General features: G+C 46.9%; 1 protein-coding gene across 7 annotated transcripts; it reads right to left on the bottom strand.

Annotated features, from left to right (window-relative positions):
• Nucleotides 1-539: 539 nt before the first annotated feature.
• Nucleotides 540-5,022, bottom strand: LOC110568919 (pulmonary surfactant-associated protein A1). Of its 7 annotated transcripts, none has more exons than XM_064373688.1 (6): nt 4,979-5,022; nt 4,575-4,643; nt 3,970-4,164; nt 3,583-3,693; nt 2,714-2,791; nt 540-2,240 (listed from the first exon to the last, which is right to left on the bottom strand). In XM_064373688.1, the coding sequence occupies exons 2-6, from the start codon at nt 4,588-4,590 to the stop codon at nt 1,864-1,866; spliced, it is 777 nt and encodes a 258-aa protein (XP_064229758.1). In that variant the 5' UTR covers nt 4,591-4,643; nt 4,979-5,022; the 3' UTR covers nt 540-1,863. The 7 variants fall into 7 exon arrangements, with proteins under 7 accessions (XP_064229758.1, XP_064229760.1, XP_021529533.1 ...); XM_064373690.1 differs by having other exon boundaries at nt 4,614-4,643; XM_021673858.2 differs by lacking the exon at nt 4,575-4,643.
• Nucleotides 5,023-20,550: the final 15,528 nt, after the last annotated feature.

The raw sequence follows: 20,550 nt of genomic DNA, 5'->3' as shown, positions 1-20,550 counted from the left end.
CATTGGTTTTCTGAGTGTTGATCCAGAGCTTCCTTCCACCCAAGAAAAGCAATAAATGCACTGAGGAAGGTATTCACAGGTGTTACAGGGGAGAAGTGGGAGGTGGGACACTTATGTGGCTGCCTCCTCAAGCAAGTAGGGACATGACCTCATTCCTGTGCAGCTCTGGGTCATGGGAGTGTGATCCTATTCCATGCAGACCTGAGACTCCGATGGCTCACTGAGACCTGGGACTGAGCCCTGAGTACCACCATCACTGCTGGGCTGCAGAAATCATTCAGGTGGCTGAGTGGGGGACAGAAGTCACGGTATCCCCACCCACAAATAGACCATGTGTTCTTCCAAATGGTGTCTGTATATCTGTAGCTCCCCACCCCCCTGCACCATCTCAGGGAGGAGAGCAGGTGGCCCATCCCACCCAACAAAGAAAGCACATCCCGAGATTGAATTTTCCAATCTTCAGAAAAGTGGGGGCTCAGAGCCAGAGTTCATTTGATTTACAAAAAATACAGAAATATAATGTTTCTTATAGCCAATGCTATGGAAACTCATGTGAACACATTCATGATTTATTATGCTTAAATCATCTTTGTTCAGCTCAGGGGTGGGGTGGCTGGTAGCACGAGCTTCAGATCCAGGAAGATAGGTTTGGATTCAGCCTCTGCCATTTGCTGTCTGAAATAACACTCGAAACATTTAACTCCTCTAAGCTTCAGTGTCCTTATAAAAATGGGGAAAACTACTGGTCCCATGACATTGTGTGAAGATTGAATAGTAAATAATAAGCTGTATTAAAAGTGCTTGTCAAAGTGCTTGCCACCTGGTATGTGCTTGGTCAATAGTCTCTGTGTGTAGTAACAGCTCTGGTAGTAATTTTCGTAGCTGGGAGAGGTAATAAGTGTGACAGCATCAAGTATTTTATGCGCATTTCACAGACGAAGATAGAGGCTCAGGGAAAAAAAATCCTCAGTCGCCTCTGGGTACCTTGCCCACCCCAGGACAGATCCTAAGACCCGGCACATAATGACTTTAATGAAATATCTGGGTAAATGGAATAATGAAAGGAGAAAGCAGAGCCAGTGGTGTGGGGATGGTGTGAATGCCCACTGAAGTCTGATGTGGGGTGCAGATTCGTCCATCAGTTGAAAATTACTCGGGAGGGGTCTCTTCCCTAGAGGCCTAGGCTGGCTGCCTTCAGGTCAAGTGGCTGAGTTGGCATCCAAAGACTCAAAGGAGCGAATCGTACATGTCAGTCATGGGGTTGGCTTGGCCACCACTGTTCTGGGGCACCCCTGGGCCCTCTGACCTCATGGAGAGCCTGACCAGGTCTGCCACAGAGACCTCAGAGTGCCAGAGAGTCTCCACTGTGTCCTCAGTTCCACACAGCCAGAGCTTCCCTGAAGTCTGCCTCTCTCTGTCATTATGCTTGGCCAGGACGGCTCATCCTGATGGCACTGGGCAGGCAGTGGGCTGCAGAGGGAGAGCAGAGGGGACCAGGAGGCAGGCATACTGTGTGACTTCAGAGGGTCCTTCTACCCCAAGACCTCACTGCTGCCATCTGTAAGTGAAGGAGCTTGACCAGATGGGGAATGAGCGGGGCTCCATCTCATGCTGAAGGCCAAGGTTAGGAGTGGCTGTCTGGGGTGCAGGGCTGGGAGGGTTTGCAAGGGGAGTGTCAAGGCTGGTCAGTGATTATGGGGAAGAGTCAGGGCCCATCAGGGGAATGAAGTGGCTAAGGATGCCTCCAGCCTTAATGGCCACAAGTAAATTCTATTAAAAGGGAGTTCCAGCATCTCACACACCAAGTGGAGAGTCGGGATGGAGGCTGATGGCCAGAACAGGGTCCTGTGGCCTAAATGCCTTTCAGAACTCACAGATGGTCAGTCGGTAGTGCAGGCAGCTCTTGTCGTTCCACCGCCCATCTGTGTACATCTCCACGCACGTCTCTTTTCCCTGACCCGCGGGCTGCCCTGGATACCAGTTGGTGTAGTTTACAGGGGTCCCGTCTGAGTAGCGGAAGTCTCCAGGGCTGGGACCCTCAGTCAGGCCCACGTAGGCATACGTGTTGTACTTCTTCACGAAGCTTGCAATGGCCTCGTTTTCCTCTGGACTCCTTGGAACAGCAATGCTGCCGCCTGCTCTGGCGCATGCCTCTTGAGTGGCATCGAAAGTAACGGACTGCCCATTGGTGGCAAAGACCTTCTCTCTCACTGCCAGTATGGAACCCTGCAGACTGAGGGCTGAGAGCAGAGGAGTCCGGGTCAGGCCACCGACCGCTTTGTCTCTAAGCCACCTCCCTTACCTGGGCTCTCTGTCACCGGGCTCTCCCAGTGTCTCCATCTCATGTCTGCCTCTTTCTGTGTCTTCTCTTCCTCTTCCAGTCCCAGTTTTCTAAATTCTCTTCTAGGCTTTCATCCATTTATTCACTCATCTATTTAACAACTACTTATTGCCAGAAATGGTGCCATTTCCAGGGATTCAGTGGAAAGCAAGACAGGCGGAGAACTTGCTCTCCTATGAAATGGGGAGTGAATTGTGTCTGCTTCTGTCTCCTCTGGGCCATTCAAAAACATCAAAAAAGCACACATCAATGCTTTCCCCAAGACCTGCATGTGCACACTTGTTTGTCATCTCTAAGCTCTAGAAGCTGGTGCTGAGAATGAGGGTAACTTTTGGAAGACCCCTACCCTGTGAGGCCCTGGGGTCCCCTTACCTCCCCTTGTCTGCAGGATTTGGTGTCTGAAGTCCTGGAGTGTGGCTTGGAGCTCCTCGTCCAGATGAGCTGGAAGTCCTGTGGAGAGAGCCCCGCACAGAACGAGGGGCAGGCCAGTGAAGACCCCCACTTGCTGCCATACAGGAGTTTTGTCATCTGCAATCCTGGAGCTCTGTCCTCTCATTGTTCATACGCACTGCCCAGGACCCCAGTTCAGAGGGTCCAGGAGACTCCAGTGTGTTCCCACACCCCTGCTCCCCCATTCTTCAGTGCAGACTAGACTTGCCCATGCTGAACCTCCACCCCTTATCCTCTTTCCTGCTCTGTCCCTCAAGTGGTTCTGTCTGCCCTCCTCTGTGGGGTGTTCTGCCTTCTGGGCAGGTCCCTCTCCCACACCCTCCACCAAGGGCAAGCCTGATACTCTCTGCACTTCCCCGATGGACTTGATTACCACTCAGAGCGTCCAAGCTCCCCTCTGCCTGTGGGGCTTTTGATCACACCATCTGCCTGGATGCCTGGTCTGCATTCACCCTTCAGACTGCCTCCAGCACCTCTGTCCCAGGACGTGCCGGCCCTGCTTCCCAGCGCTGTCCCTTGTCCCACACCTGACTCAGTGACTCCCTATTGGTAGTCATGAGGCAGGGAGGACTTCCTACATCTGCCCTTCCCTGAATTGTGACCACACTCCCCAGATACCTTGGCTTTCTTCCTCAAGTTCATGTTCTCTTACTTAGGTTGAGCCAAATGGCCTTGGGGAACCTGCAGTGTAACCTCCAGTTACACTGGTCTGATCCCCGTCATCCCTGTGTAACTGACTTCAGGGTCGCTGTGCCCATGTTCCCACTGCCCACCTGCCCCACCCTGCTCACCTGGAGGACCCCTCTCGCCAGGCTCCCCTTTCTCTCCACACTCTCCAGGGACGCCAGGGAGTCCATCATTCCCAGGAGAACCTGGCATATCTCCAGGGGGACCCATGGGGCCTGCAGAGAAAAGGGACATGGATGTGTGGGATCTGTCACCCACAACTGGGTTGGAACTAGTGAGACTCGACCCCCATTATCACTAGAGCTGACTCAGTTATCACTCTGTGGGCACTCTGAGGACAGACTCTCCAGGATGCACCAGCCTAAGGGCCCCAGGAACCCACCAGGTCCCACCCAGCTCGCTATGGCCCCCAGCCTAGGGGCGTGGACAGATGGGCCTCCTGAAAAGGGGTCTGTGTCCGACAGCTGAGGGTGGGGTCTTCAGCACAGTACCTGGAGGGCCAGGGTCTCCTTTGGCACCATCTCTTCCATCCCTGCCTGGCAGGCCGTGGGATCCAGGAATGCCAGGGATACCAGGGCTTCCAACACAAACATCCTTCACTTCACACACAGTGCCAGAGGCTGCCATCAAGATGAGGGCGAGGGCCAGCGGGCTCAGCCACATGGCTTCAGCTCCAGCTGCTGCTCCTGCAGGAGGGGTGGTTTTGAGTTCATCTGCCGCCTCTGCCAACACCTTCCCCACAGTGTTCTGTCAGGACTCGGGAAGCTGGGCAGAGCCTGAGAGCCAGGGCAGGTGAGACCAAAGCGCTGGGAAGATCCAAAGCACCCGGGAAAATTCCCAGCATCATCAGGCACCTGGCATGGCCTCACGCCTCAGGCCTCAGCCTGGAGGTGGTGGGGTCCCCCGGCTGCTGAGGAGGAGGAAGGGTAAGGAGTTTTGGGGAGCCTGGGACCTGGGCTGCAATGCAGTCTCCTCTCTGTCGGTGCCTCACTATGTTACCCTGGGGAACTGGCTTCACCTCTCTGACTTCAGCTGAATCTTCAGTGCTCTCCCCTGTCCCTCCCTGGCTGGTAGGAGGAAGGATGAGGTCATTCACTCACTGACTCACTCATCTGACCCTCATATGCTCAGTTACCTTCTTTTCAGGCTCTAAAAGATCAGGAACCTGAGAATGAAAAGAGATAAGCGGGTCCCACAGCCTGGCCACTCAAGGTGGTCAGTCATGGAGTATCCCCCTTCTCCTTGGGTTCTATTCTCTCATTCTCCTTCCTGTAGGTTCTGCTGAGCCCTTGTAGAGATGGACCTGGCCAAGGAAGATATCAAAGCATGAGGGTCTTTGCAGGTCACCCATGTTGACTGTGCCATGACACCTCCCAGTGGGGGATGGGGAGTCGCCCTTCTTCCCAGCTGGGCCTTGGTCAGGCCTGTGGCTGCTTGGCTGGTCCTCTCTGCCTGCGATCCTCATGCTGGAGAACGCCCAGGGGATGGGGCTAAACTCACCCACACACAGAGCCTTCAGCTGCATGGGTCTCTGCCTCCAAGTCAGAGGGCAAGGTAGACAGCAGCATTTATAGGGGTGGGGGCTGCCAGGCTTCCTCCACACCTCTGAGAGCCCTACCCCAAAACATGTGCTCCAGGCAGGAAATAGGCATGGTGTTTACATAGCGCATTTCATCACAGAGCACTCAGGCTGGAGGATGGAGAAGGACCCTTGAGGGGAGCACAGAAGCTGCCAAAGAGAAACTCCAGGTCCATAAGAAGATAAATTCCCACCTGGTTGAGGTCACCCACCCTGTCCCTAGCAAGCTCCTTAGCAGTGAAAGCTGAAAGCCCTTACACGGGCACTCAGGGAGCCCCACTGGGTTCCTGGTTTAGTTTCAGACAATGAAGATGTCACTGCTCCAGCTGAGAGTGGTCAGGTTGGTCCAAGCAACCTGTCTGCCCTGTGACCTGGCTCAGTTCTGAGCCCCAGGCCCCTCCAGCTCGTGTCCCTGGAGCCTGCAGCCGAGTTGGCAGGTGCATGGGCAGAGTGGCAGGCAAATATGTTGCAGGTTCCACTTCCCTCTGCCCTGGAGGGTTCACTGGAGGAGTCAGGGAAGCACCTGGAAGATCACAGGAGAGCCACAGTTTCCGTCTGTGGCAGAACTGTCTTTGGTGATGTCTGGCAACCTGCAATGGTGACTATGTTAAGTGGCCCAGTGATATATGAAGCCCTAGTTGGTGAGGTCCCGGTTCCAGTGTCTCAATTAGGAGGGAATCTCCAACTGTGGAGGTGGTAACAATGGGAACCAAGACAGGAAAACCTCCCCCGGCTTATTTGAAATTGGTTTGAAAAATCTTACACTCTCGAGGAGGAGTCTGGAGCTCTTCCAGAGAGCAAGAGCTCAACCAATGGACCTCACTCCCAGGAGCAGAAAGCCGGGCAGTGCTGATTTGCAGCATGGAGTCTTTCAGCTGCCCCAGTGCTGCCTGCCACGTCGTAAGGTGGGTGCTGGGCCAGGTGTGGGATGGGGCAGCCAGGTCAGAGCAGGGCAGGGCAGGACAGGTGGGGAGCAGCTCCGGCAACTCGGCTGTGGGGAGTCAGGGCTGTTTTGCAGGTGATGAGCGGGAACAGAGGCCAATTCGGATGTGGAGGACCTCGGACGTGGTTGGCGGGGCAGGGCATGGTTTTAGGGGAAAGGCGCTGGAGTTTTGACCCAGAGCGGTCACTTATTTCCCATGTGGACTCGGTCAGATTATATAACATTTTGAACCTCAGTTTCCTTTTTCTTTTTATTATCTTGAAACATCAAATTTACAGAAAAATTGGTGGCATGGTACAAATATTTTTTCCTGAATCTATGAGAGTAGATTGCCAACAAGAAACCCCAACACCCCAATAAGTTATTGACTGTTTCATACAAAGACAGTTTTCTATTATAACCATAATCAAGAAATTAACACTGATACAATAACTCCAAATAGCCTTCAGGCCCTATGCAAAATGTACCCAATGCCCCAGTAGCAGTCCTTTATGGCAAACGATCCATTTCCCAGCCATGTGCCTTATTCAGTTGTCACGGTTCTTCAGTGTCCTGAAACCCACACAGTCCCTTTGCCTTCTCTTCACCTTCCTGACCTGAACACGGTGTGAAGACCACAGGAGAGTTACTGTGTAGAATGCCTCTCACTTGGTTTTCTTCGGATGTTTCGGCTCAGGATGCGATTGAGATTCTGTCACTTCGGCAGAAATCCCACAGACACTCTGCGGTGCTCTTCTCCCATTCTACCGGGCGGCATGTAATTTTAGTTTGCCCCAGGCTGATGATGTTCGTGTTGATCATTTAATTAAGGTGGTGGATGTCACACTTTGCCAATGTAAATTTATTCTTTTTCTGGTTTTAATCAGTGACTATGTTGTGAGGATGCACTCCAGGACTATTGTAAAGATCCCATTCCTCATCACACTGCCTTTGTTGCCCATTGATTGATATGTAGCAATGTGGACTGGTGTGTGAAGCTTGGCACCAACTGCCGGGGGAGCCGTGTACTCGGCTGCGGGCTGCAGGGCCACTATCCGGGTTTGATGTTGAAACAGCTGCAGTTTACCAGCACTTGGCACCAGTAAATCTAAAGAATGTCATAAAGAGATGGTTCTTTGTCACTCTTAGCTCTCAGAATGGTTTCAGTCCCTGCTGAGTTCTAAGTGCCTGTGCCAGGCCATTCAGCCGCATCCAAACCTCCCTCTCCTACTCAGGCCCCACTGCCCCCACCAGTCTGCTCTCCTTCAAGTGCCTTTCTCGTTCTCTTTGAGGCCTCACTCGCCATGCTGGGCTTCTTCTCTCTGCAGGGTTATAAGGATATAAGGTTTCAAAATCTGAAGCTCAGCTCTTTCAGACTTCAGTGAAGTACATAAGCCTGGTCTTGTCAGAGGGGAACAAGGCATTGGCCAAAGAAAGGATTAAACCTATCTCCTCCTTTCCCCTCCCCCAAACACTCAAGCAACTGAGGGGATTCTTATGCAATACAGGATTCTGCAGATGTGGATACCTGGGTGTGGTGAAATAGCACGTCCCTTATATCACCTAATAAAGGAGACTCAAGTAGCTAACACTCACTGTCTAATTTGGGAACTGGAGGCTAAAAAGGCCTCTGACCAACTAAAACAAGCCTTGCTTAAGGTACCAACCCTTAGTGTACCCAAAGGAAAAATATTTAATCTTTATGTGTCAGAAAGAAAGGGAATGGCACTGGGAGTCCTAACACAGGTCTGGGGTCCAGCCAGCAGCCTGTAGGCTAATTGAGTAAGGGCTCGATTTGGTAGCCAAAGAATGGCCGGACTCTGGGCAATCAGAGCAGTAGCCTTGCTGGTACCAGAGGCTACTAAGTTTACCATGGGCAATAACTTAACCATTTATACCCTACATAATGTGTCAGGACTAATTCTAAGAAAAGTCTCTGGCTAACAGATAAAACCACCTCCTCAGGTATCAAGCTCAGTTATTAGAAGGATCTGTAGTCCAATTAAGAACCTGTTCCTCCCTAAATCCAACCACCTTCCTCCCAGAGGAAGCTGAAGAACTTAACATAACTGTGAACAAATAGTAGTACAAATTTATGTGGCCAGAGAAGACCTCAGGGAAAGCCCCTTAGAGAACCCAGACTGGATTATCATTATGGACAGATGTTCTTTTGTCAAACAAGGAACCCATAAGGAGGGTATGCGATAGTTACTCTGAATGATATTGTTGAGAGCACACCTTTCCCTCAGGCACAAGTGCTCAACTGGGTGAACTAAAGGCCCTCATGAGGGTACTCAAATTAAGCCAAGGAAACAGTTAAGCTTTATACTGATTCTAAGTATACTTTCCTAGTTCTCCATACCCATGTCATTATCTGGCAAGACAGGAACTTCCTCACAGCTAATGGGTATCCTATTAAATGCCATGAGGAAATTAATAGATTTTTTTGCTCGGTTTTTCTCCCATGGGAAGTGGCAGTAATACATTGTAAAGGTCACCAAACAGGGATGGATGAAATAGCTGAGGGAAACAGGATGGCAGACCGAGCAGCTAAATCAGCAGCAAGGGGGCCCCAGGTCTGACCCACTTGAAGCCCCCCTGATCTGGGAGGGCCCCATCAGAGAAATAAAACCTCAATACCCTCCTATGGAAATAGAACAGGCCGCCTTTAGGGGATATATCCTTTAGTCCTTAGGATGGCTATAATCGGAGGATGGCATGCTTCATCTACTAGCTGGAAACCAACGGAAAGTTCTTAAAAGCGTTCACCAGGCCTTCTATGTAGGTAAAGATATAACCTATCAACTGGCTCAGAGATTGTTCTCAGGTAAAAACCTGATACCAACAGTTAAGCAGGTTTTTAATGCTTGTAAGACCTGCCTTAAAAACAATCCCCTTAATTAATGACTTCTTCCCCAAGGATACCTGGGAGAAGAATGGCAAATTGATTTCACCCATATGCCAAAGGCAAGGTGCATCCAGTACCTCCTCATATGGATAGATATCTTCACTAAGTAGAAGCATTTCCATGTCAGACAGAGAAAGCCTCTGAGGTGATAATAGTACTAATCAATGAAATAATTCCTCATTTTGGACTTCGTAAGTTCCACCAGAGCAATAACGGCCCCTCATTCAAGGGAGCTGTCACCCAGGGGGGTCTCAAAGGCACTAGGTATACAGTACCATCTTCATTGTGTTTGGAGACCACAATCCTCAGGAAAGGTAGAAAAGACAAATGATATTACCAAAACGCACCTCAGGAAACTGTCTCAGGAGACTCATCTCCCCTGGACTACCCATCTTTCCATAGTCCTGCTATGCATCAGAAACACTCCTTTAAGACTGAGTTTGAGTCCCTCTGAGACTATGTATGGATGGCCTTTTCCCACCAATGATTTCATGCTAGACTAAGAAACCCCTGATTTAATTAAACACATACCCTTGTTGGTCCATTTCCAACAGGAACTAAAACAACTGTTGAAGGCCCAATTCCATGAACCAGGGGCACCTCTACTCAGCCCAGGGAACCTAGCAGTGTAAAGGTACTTCCTCACCTTTCTCCCTCAGTAGGCCCTGGTTGGGAGGGACCTTGCACTGTAGTTCTTCCCACTCCTGTGGCAGTGAAGGTCACCAGAATAGACTCTTGGATTCATTATACCCGAGTAAAGGCCTGGGAAGCAACAGAGTCACCTCTTTCAACACAGAAAAGCACCCAAAATACCAATGTGAAGAGATCGGGAACCTCAAGCTAAAAATCACAAAAGATAAGTGTTAATTAATACTCCCTGGATATCCTCTTTATAGTCTTGTCTATGCTTGCTGTTCTTACCTTTGTTCTTTTCCATACCATGGGGCACAATAGTGTTTTCAGGATAATTAGTATATTTTACTTCTTATTTCTGTAATCTTTGGTACTAGATTCTTTCCTTGTGTAATACACATTTTTAACCCATGCATACTTAACCTTAAAAATTTTCTTTTTCTCTCTCACTTAGAGGTCATCAAACTCAAAATGATCAGGCAACTGGAGCTTCAGATGATGGCTCCCCTTTGCCAGGGACCCTTAGATAGATCTCTCGGAGGAATCTGACTAACATTTTCCCCAAAACAATGCCCCCTGTCAGCAGGAATTAGTTAAGACTGGTCATCATCCATATTCTAATGGCAATTAGATGTACTTCTTCAGAGGGGGGAAATGATGGTGACAGGAGACAGTGAAACACTGGGTAAAAAAAAGGGTGGCTCCCCAGCAAAGGCCCCACCCTCAAGCCTGAAGACCTGTGGCCCTAAATGGGAACAGAGATTTCTGTTTTTGTGCCCAGAAAGTTGCCTTTTGGCCTGCTACACCCCCTATCCTGCAACCATATAAACCCTGAACCCCAAGCTGCAGAAGTAGACCAGCAGACCAGCTGATAAGCTGATGGACAGTGGAATGATGTGGCAGAGAGAGAGAGAAGAGGAGAAACACCTGAATACTGAGGGGAGTTTAGCCAGGGGTGATCAGAGAAGAGATCAGCTACTGGGTGGCCCACCTCCAGGGGAAAATCATCTTCCCACTCCATTCCCCTTTCCGGCCCCCCATGCATCTCACTGAGAGCCACCTCCACCACTCAATAAAATCTTGCACTCATCCTTCTAGCCCGCATGTGATCAGATTCTTCCAGGATGCTGGGCAAGAGCTCTTGGGATACAGAAAGCAGTCACACTGGCCCTCTGCCCATGCAATAAGGCAGAGGGTCCATTCAGTTGATTAACACACAAGCCATCTGTGTACAGCAAAGCTGAAAGAGCTTTGTAACACTGGGTTTACAGGCACCCATCCCCCGACACTACTGCAGGGCCAGAGCCCAAAGCACTCACCCCAGCCTCTGAACCTGCCCATCTGCATGCTCCCCCTAGGGGTGTGAGTGGTGGGGCAGCCACACATGTGAGCCACACCCCCATCATGCACCATGTGAGGGAGATCAGGGGATTCTCCTGTTTCAAAGAGGTGCACAGTGAAGGCCATGCACACGCCCTGAGGACAGCGCATGGGCTTCTCTGCATATTTGAGGCCTCTCTCTTAGTGCTCAGGGGAGCCTTCCCCGGCCTCTTTTCCAGCTGCCCTGGGTGCTAGCCGTAGGAGGCGGCTTTATCACAAGGGCAGAGGGCCCCTGTGACTGCTTTCTGTATCCCTTTCTGTATCCCAGCAGTCTGTGACTGCTGGAGCTTTCTGTCACTTTGGATCATCACAGCACTCTAGGAGTCGTACAGAGAGTAAATCCCCATTCCACACTTCAGTCAACTGAGGCTGACAAGGGTGGCATGGATTGCCAACATTACCCAAAAATCCTCTTTCCAGCTCAATCCTCTTCCTTTGACTCTGGGAAGAGAAACATGCTTATTCTACCTGTAGAATGAAGATAAAGAGGTGCACAAATTAATTTACTAATCATGGATATATTTCATGATCACTAAGGGACAGCTCAGCCACAAGAAGGGGATGGAAGTTAAGGCTTTTCTTTCCTGAGGCAGCCAGGAAACTAAGCAAATATGTGTGTATGCATTATATACATATGTATACACACAAAATATATTGTGTGCTCTATGTTTACACACATATATATTATATTGATGCCTCTCTAATAATGCCATTTCATTCTTAAAAAGAATGACACATAAATATCTTTCTGTTACCTAGGAATAGCATCCAATTTGCTTTTAAAATCACATTACCTGTTTTTATTTTCACTTTCACCAATGCAACTTTGTCACCTTCTTTCCATCCTGAACATTTGGAACCTTCCAAACTCCAGAGAAACACATTATGCTATATTGAGGTTTTGAGGAGAAGGAGAGAGCTTTTCCCATTCTGCACCTTTGAGGAATTGTAACTGGCAGATGGCAGCAACTGTCTCCAATGAGATAGGCTCAGGAACACACACATGCAACCACACACACGCATATTCTCTTACTTTGCACCAGTAAGATCATACTGCAGATACTCTTCTACAGTTGTTTTCTCTTACATGCCCCAGCCATCTTTCCAGATTAACACGTAGGGGTATAAGAATAACTATAGTCTTTTCTTGGAGTTTGTTTTTAATTTTGGTAATGTATTCTTTACTCTCTTCTTAATTTAAACAATTTTATTTTTGACACAATTGTTTTACATATGTATGGGCACAGTGGACTATTTTGACACATGTATGTAATGTACAATGATTAAATCAAGGTAAGCAGCATATCCACCACCTCAAAAACTTACCATTGTTTTGTGTTGATAACATTCAAAATCCTCTCTCTTAGCTATTTGACAGTATACAATTTTTTTGTGTGGCTATGGTCATCCTATAGTGCTAGAGAAGGCTACAACTCATTTCTCCTATCTAGCTGTAATTTTGTACCCATTGCCCCACCTATCCCATTTCTCATCCACCCTAATCTTCCCAGCCTCTACTATATTTTGTTGTACTCTTTACTTATTTGAGATTAACTAAGTTTTCTTCGCTTCCACAAATGGGTGAGAACATGCTGTGTTTAATTTTCTTTTCCTGGTTTTATTTCACTTAACATAATGGCTCATCCATTGCCATGAATGGCAGAATTTTATTCTTTCTTATGGATGAACGGTATTCCACTGTGTTTAGTTACTACATTTTCTTTATCCATTCATTCACTGGTAGTCACTTAGGAGGATTCCGTATCTTGGCTGTTATGAATAGATCTGCAATAAGCAAGGGGTGCAGATACCTCTTTAACATACTGGGTTCCTTTTCTTTGAATATCCAGTAGTGGAATTGCTAGATCATATGATAGTTCTAGTTTTAAGTTTTCAAGAAAGCTTCATTCTGTTTTCCATAGTGGCTGTAGTACTTTTTGTTTCCACCAACAGTGTATAAAATTTCCCTTTTCTCTGCATACTCATCCATATTTATTCTTTTTTTGTCTTATTGATAAAAGCCAGTCTACCTGGGTTGAGATATTTTATTTTGATTTTATTTGCATTTATCTCAGGAATAGTGATATTGAGAGTTATTTATATACTTGATCATTTGTATATCTTTTTTGATAAGTGTCTGTTCAGATAATTTGCCTATTTTTAAATTGGATTAGTTGAATATTTGGCTGTTGAATTGTTTGAGTTCCTTGTATACTCAGGATATTAATCCCTTACTGGATGAATAGCTTGCAAATATTTTCTCCCACTCTGCAGGCCATCTCTTTACTCAGTTGATTGTTTTATTTTCCGTGCAGAAACTTTTAAGTTTGATACAACTCTATTGGTTTATTTTTGCTTTTGCTCCCAGTGCTTTTGAGGTCTCACCATAAAATCTTCATCCAGACCAATATCCTGAAGCACTTCTCCTGTGCTTTTTCCTACTAGTTTCCTACCTTTAGGTCTTATGTTTAAGGGGTTAATCCATTTTGTTTTGATTTTTTAATGTGTAAGAGATGGGGATCTACTTAGCTTCATTATTCTGCACATGAATATCCAGTTTTCCCAGCACCATTTATTGAACATTTATTGTCCTTTCTCCCAGTGTATGTTCTTGGGGTCTTTGTCAAAAATCAATTGGCTATAAATATGTGAATTTATTTCTGTGTTCTCTATTCTATTCCATTGATCTATATGTCTGCTTTTATATGAGTACCATGCTGTTTTGATTATCATAGATTTGATATCATAGATTTGTTTTGATTATCATACATTATGATGTCAGGTAGTGTGATGCCTTCAACTTTTCATTTTTTGCTCAGGATTAATTTGACCATTTGGTGTCTTTTTTTAGTTCCATACAAATTTTATGATTTCTTTTCCTTTTAAAAGAAAGATGGGGTCTTGCTAGGTTGGCCAGGTTGGTCTTGAATTCTTGGCCTCAAGCAGTCCTCCTGCTTTGGCCTCCGAAGTGCTAGGATTATAGGTGTGAGCCACCATGCCTGGCCAGGATTATTATTTCTTCTTATTTGAAGAATGTCATTGGTATTTTAAAAGGGATGGCATTGAATCTGTAGATAACTTTGGGTAGTATGGTCATTTTTAACAATATTAATTATTTCACTCTCTGAACATGAGATGTCTTTCCATTTTTTGTATCCTCTACGGTTTTTTTCTTCAGTGTTTTATAGTTTTCATAGTAGAGATTCTTTACTTCTTGGCCCAATTCACTCCTAGATATTTCATGTTTTTTGTAGCCATTGTAAATGGGATTGTTGTCTTGATTTCTTTCTCAACTAGTTCATTATTGATTTATGGACATGCTACTGATTTTTGTATGTTGATTTTTTATCCTGCAACTTTACTGAATTCATTTACTAAATTTAAGATTGGTGGAGTATTTAGAATTTTCTATATACAAGATTGTGTTGTCTACAAACAGGGATAATTTAGTTTCCTCCTTTCCGGTTTGGATGCTCTTTATTTCTTTTTCTTGACTGATTGCCCTTGCTAGATTTTCCCAGCCTAGGCCTCTAGGGAAGAGTCCCCCACTGCAGATGTGACCGAAGTAACTTTCTACTGATGGACGAATCGGCACCCCACTTCAGACCTCAGTGGGCATTCACACCAACCCCCACACCACCGGCTCTGCTTTCCCCTTTCATTAATCCATTCACCCAGATACTCATTAAAATTAACATTTGCCAGGTTTTAGGATGTGTCTTGGAGTGGCAAGGTACCCGGTGATTCGAGGATATTTATTTTCTGTGAGCCTTTATCTTCATCTGTGAAATGAGGATAAAATACTTGTTGCTGCCACAATTATTGCCATCCCTCCAGCTACCAAAATTACTGCCAGAGCTGTTACTACACGCAGAGGCTATTGACTGAGCACATACTGTGTGCCACACACCTTAACGAGCACTTCTAATATGGCTTATTATGTACTATTCTATCCTCACACAATGTCATAGGACCAGTATTGTTAGCCCCATTTTTTGTATGAGCACACTGAAGCTTAGAGGAGTTAAATGTTTTGAATGTTATTCCAGAGAGTGAGTGGCAGAGGCTGGATCCAAACCCATCTTCGTGGACCTGAAGCTCAAGCTCCCACCCACCCAACCCCTGAGCTGAATAAAGATGATTTAAGCATAACAAATTGTGAATGTGTTCACATGAGTTCCCATAGCGTTGGTTACAAGAAATATCACATTTCTGTATTTTTGTAAATCAGATTAGCTCTGGCTCCAAACCCCCACTTTTGTGAAGATTGGAAAATTCAATCTCGGGATGTGCTTTCTTTGTTTGGTGGAAGGGGCCACCTGCTCTCCCTGAGATGGTGCAGAGGGATGGGGAGCTACAGACACCATTTAGAAGAACACATGGGCATCATGAATCCACACCGTCCATTTGTGGGTGGGGATACCGTGTCTTCTGTCCCCTACTCAGCCACCTGAATGATTTCTGCAGCCCAGCAGTGATAGTGGCACTCAGGGCTCAGTCCCAGGCCTCAGTGAGCCATCGGAGTCTCAGGTCTGCATGGAATAGGACCACACTCCCATGACCCAGAGCTGCGCAGGAATGAGGCCATGTCCCTACTTGCTTGAGGAGGCAGCCACATATGTGTCCCACCTCCAGAAAGGCTCCCACTCCTCCCACCTCACACCTGCAAACACACTTTCATGGATTTACTGCTTTCCTTGGGCAGAGAGAAGCTCTGGATCAAAACCCACAAAACCAGATGAGAATGAGGGGAACAATTTCTGATTCATTTCTGATTGATAATTTTTAATCTGATCACCATTCCACATGTGCTTGGGACCCAGCACGCAAATAATTAAGCCTTCCCCTAAATTAATAGTAAAACAAGGAGAAGCATGTACACATGTTCCTTGACTATGATGTGTTGAGGTCTTGACAAACACATTGCAAAATGATGTCTTAAATGGAAAGTCATTTAATACGTCTAACCTACCAAACGTCATGGCTGAACCTGGACTACCTGAACCATAGCCAGATATTTGGGCAGGCCATTGGGCATGTCCCTAAACCTCTTGGAGCCTCAGATTCCGGTCTGTAAACTGGAGATGCCAACAGTATCTAACACAAGGTCTATTTAACAGCTGACTGGCTCATGGAATTTATCGAGTACTGTACTGGAAGTGAATGAATGAGTGTATGTGTACTTGAAGTGTGGCTTCTCCTGAATTCACATTGTTTTCCAACCTTTGTAAAGTCCTACGTCGAACCATCACAAACTCAAGACCAACACAGTTTTCCAGATTTTCTAAGTAAATACTTTAAGCCTCTGAAAATGGGTGTCTTCTCATTTCTTGCTAGGATTATTTTTACTTTCTTTATGCTTTTATTTACTATTGTTACTGTTTTATCATATTTTAAATTAATTATTGCTGCTTTATGAGAAAAACTCTTGCTTTATTTTTTTATTTATCTTATAGCCAATCATCTTTTTGAATTCTCATTTTTTCCTACTATTAATACTTCTAAGACAACTGATTTTTTATTTTTGAGACAGAGTCTCTCTTTGTCCCCAGGTTGGAATGCAGTGGCACAATCTTGGCTTGCTGCAGCTTCTACCTCCTGGGTTCAAGCAGTTCTCCTACATCAGCCTCCCGAGTAGCTGGGATCACAGGCACATGCCACCATGCCCGGTTACGTTTTGTATTTTTAGTAGAGATGGGGTTTCACCATGTTGGCCTAGCTGGCCTTCAACTCCTGACCTCAAGTAATCTGTCCACCTCGGCCTCCCACAATGCTGGGATTAAAGGCATGAGCCACCCTGCCCAGCCAGTGATTCTTTCATATTTTATAGGTATATAGTTATATTTATGAAGAATGGAAATTTGACCTGTCCTTTTATGGAATTTATATTTTTTCCTTCTCATTTCTTAGCTCTACCACAAGAGCTCACCTAAGGAGGGAGCAGAAGCGACTGAGTGGGACACCCCTTCTCTCCTCCCATCTCGGGCCTGGGATGTGAACACACACTGACCTTCTCTTGTTTATTCTCTCTCATCTGCCATGAAGCCTACAGTGAATTATGGTGAGGTAGGAGGGTTATGGAGGGTTCCAGGGACAAAGGCTTTGTGAACACAGTAAGGTTTTGTTTTGTTTTTCGTGGGAGACACAGGAGACTGTAAAGGAATATTTGAATTTGGGTCTGATGTTGCCATATTTTTCTCATAGAAAGATCATTCTGGCTGATACACCAAGTACATGCCTGAGACCCGCAGGAGTAGATGCCGGGGGACTTCCCTGAACAGCTGTAATTATGTCATAGTCCAAGTAAGATTTGCTGTTGTTGTTATTGTTAGAAGCCTATGGACACAAAGAATGAGTCATGGACAATAGCTATTAGTCATTCCTCAATTATCTGTACTGGTGATGGCCCAGTAATGATAGGGTTGCTGGGTTTAGAAAATAAAAATATAGGATATCCAGTTAATTTGAATATCAGATACATAAGTAATTTATTAAGTGTGTCGTATGCAATATTTGGGACATATTTATTTCAAAAATTTACTAATTGTTTATCTGACATTCACATTCCACAGGGTGCTCTGCATTTTACGTGGCAACCCTACCTGTAGGGGCCTGGACAAGCAGAGGCTTTGGGTAAGGCAGGAGACACTTTCTGTGGTTGGTGGCATGTGATGACGTTTAGCTTGGGATCACACTGTCAGACTTGTACCCCAGTGCCTTTTGGCTCAGCAATGAATGTGAAGTCTTTCCTGAGCTCTGTGTATGGTGAGCAGGGCCACTGAAGCATGGTGTGTGTGAGCACAAATAAGGCTGGTATTTCCTTTTTTTTTTTCCTGAAGTTTTGCCTTTGTTGCCCAGGCTGGAGTGCAATGGCGAGATCTCGGCTCACTGCAACCTCTTTGAGGCTGATATTTCAAACACGCTCCAGCTCTCCCCTCGGCAGGACATCCAGGAGCCCAGGGAGGAATCCTCTGGGTTTGCTTCATTTCCACGCACTGCAGCTGCCCTGCATCCACCCAGCTTTCCAGGGGGCTTCCAGGGGTGTCTCCATGAATGAATAGGGAGGATGGCAAGGTAAGACAAAAGGACCAGAGCAAAGGGAAGGACCGAGTGTGGCTGGCATGCCTCTGACCAGCCTTCTGGGGTGTGAATGTCTGTCAAAGCAGGAATGGTGAATTGGGCAGAGAAGCTTCTCATGGTGTCTAACTATCTCTTTCTCTGGGCTGGTGGGCTCCAGACACCTTTGGAACCACACACATGAAGCCCCACCAGGGCTCAGGCTCTCCAGGCAAAGCTGTGCTCAGGCAGGGGCATAGGAGAGGCAGGCAGCAGGGGTGGGAAGGGCTAGCATCTGGGGTTCTGCCTCCAGCTGCCTCCCCAGATCAGAAGCCGGATGGGCTGCCCCGAAGTCACCTCAGGGAGTTAGGGAACGCATCTTCCACATACACTGTGTCGGCAGAAACTTTCAGCTGACTGCAAGCTTCCCAGGCTGCTTTCAGTGGAAAGTCTGACGCCTGGGCCGGGAGGTTCCTTCTCTGCCAACACCCTTCTGAGCCCACATGCCGGCAGTGAACAGTGCGGTTGGCATCTCCCTGCAGCTCTGGCTGAGCCTTCGGGGTCATATCTCAAGGGGCTAGTAAGGGAAATCATCACCTAAGGAAGGGTCAGCTCCTTTTTTTGCTCTAGTCACAATTTAAGGAATTGTGTGAAACAGTCAAGTGGGGGCAGACACTGGATTTCAAGAAGGCTCAACCAGTGCTGTCTTTCCATTCCAAAATATGGCCTGAGCCTGTGCCACCCAACCTCCTCGACCATGTAGACTTCATTCATCCATTTACTTGTTCCAGCTTTTGCCAGTATTTCCCAAGTACTTACCTACCTTGTGTCAGCCTGGGGGTGGGAAGTACGCAGTGAGGAGGGGACGGCAGACTCTGACACAGACAAGGACACAGGGCAGCAGTGCAGGGGGCAAGGGCAGGCTCTGGAGAAGATGGAGGGACTCCAGCATGGGCAGGCCATTGGGCGTGTCCATAAGCCTCTTGGAGCCTCAGATTCTGGACTGTAAACTGGAGATGCCAACAGTATCTACCTCATTGAGCTGAAAAGACAATAAATTAGGGTGATCCAGGCCCTGGCAGAGGGACTGGTGTGGGGAACACTTGACCCATGCTGAAATGTCCCATGCCTACAAGGCAACAGTGCTCCACTCCACATGCACCAGTCCAGTGCCTGCCTTCTGCTGGTGGGGAGCACGTGTTCCTTGACCTGTGAGCCCTGTCGGGGTCCATATCATGCAGCTGTCAGATTCTCAACTGTAGGTAGGGTCTTCCGAAACCACGTGGTGTGTTACTGATGTTTTCAATCCACTAAGTTCAGAGGACCTGTTAGGTGGGTGCTAGAGTGTTATTTATTGGAGTCAGTGACTATGAGCAAACAAAGGCTCCAGCTTCAAATAAATACCCGTCTGAAAAAACTCTGACTGAAAACGCTTGGTTATCTAGGGGACAGTGTTAGTATAAAAATCGTAAGTATTAATATAAATATAAAAAACTGAATTTGTGCTACCTACACAGCCTGAGCTAGAGGAACTCAGCCTCCTGCAAACCCCACCCAGGGCTCCTCCTCTGCCAGAGCTGGGGCTCCAGCTTCAGCCATGTGGCCACACGACCAGCAGCAGGCTCTAGAACATGTCAGTAAAACCCTATAAATGATTACAAATTGGAATTCTCCCACCCTTCTTGGTAAACAGCGGCTCCCCTGAGACCCCACAGTGCTCCCATTCCTGACCTTCCCCTGATCTAGCAAAAAAGGGGCAATGCCCTGTCACAAGGCGACCCTCTAGGACCTTTTCCGAATCTCAGGATTTTCTTCAGAAAAGGTCCTAGAGGGTCTCCCTGTGACAGGGAGGCCATACCAGTGGCTTAGTGTTTTGAACACCATATACAATATGCTTTCTTGTTGTTTCTTTTTCTCTTTCCCTGCATTCCTTTGGGTTCTTTGAATTTTCTTTAATAGGAGGGTGGTACTAGAATTACAGATGTATCAATAAATACCTGCCTACTAGTACCTTTACCAGGATATCCCTCAAAAACTCAAATTTATCATGTCAAATAATGACCTTTTTTCTCCCTAAACCCGCTTTTTCTCCTGGGTTCTGTCTCCCCTTGGGGTACCACATTCTGCCAAGCCATTGCAGCTAGAGATCTGATAGCAACTGGATTTCCCTCTGCCAGAATCGCTTTTCAAATTCTGCCAGTAGAGAAGGATTCACCAGGAAACCGCCCGGCCTCTTGTTTGCATGGGCTCCTGACAAGGTTGTGGTGGGAGAGGCTTTAGCAGTGTTCTACATGGTAATATGCTTTTACAGACTTTGCAAAAGCAAGCTATTTTAAGTGCAAATGCAGCTATGTTGCTTAATGACAGGGATGCTTTCTGAGAAATGCATCCTTAAGTGACTCGTTGTTGTGCCAACGTCATAAAGTGTAATTACACAAACCTAGATGGTAAAGCCTCCTATACGCCGAGGCTGCCTGGTTATAGCCTATTACTGTACAGAATATGCTAGGCAGTTGTAACACAATGGCAAGTACTTGTGTGTCTAAACATACCTCAACACAGAAAACGTACAGGGAAAACTTGATATAATAATC

This window comes from Aotus nancymaae, unplaced genomic scaffold (assembly GCF_030222135.1).
Source record: "Aotus nancymaae isolate 86718 unplaced genomic scaffold, 86718_ANA_hifiasm-v0.15.2.pri h1tg000010l, whole genome shotgun sequence".
NCBI lineage: Eukaryota > Metazoa > Chordata > Mammalia > Primates > Aotidae > Aotus > Aotus nancymaae.
The sequence above is the reverse complement of the archived record's forward strand: the minus strand, read 5'-3'. Positions and strand labels throughout refer to the sequence as shown.

Excerpts from the sequence above, each read along its gene's own strand:
- LOC110568919 (XM_021673858.2), bottom strand. The coding sequence starts at position 5,003 with ATGCAGCTGAAGGCTCTGTGTGTGG. Across the intron at positions 3,694-3,969 it reads AGGAGACCCTGGCCCTCCAG|GCCCCATGGGTCCCCCTGGA; the intron begins GTACTGTGCTGA and ends TTTTCTCTGCAG. Across the intron at positions 2,792-3,582 it reads TGGCGAGAGGGGTCCTCCAG|GACTTCCAGCTCATCTGGAC; the intron begins GTGAGCAGGGTG and ends CTCTCTCCACAG.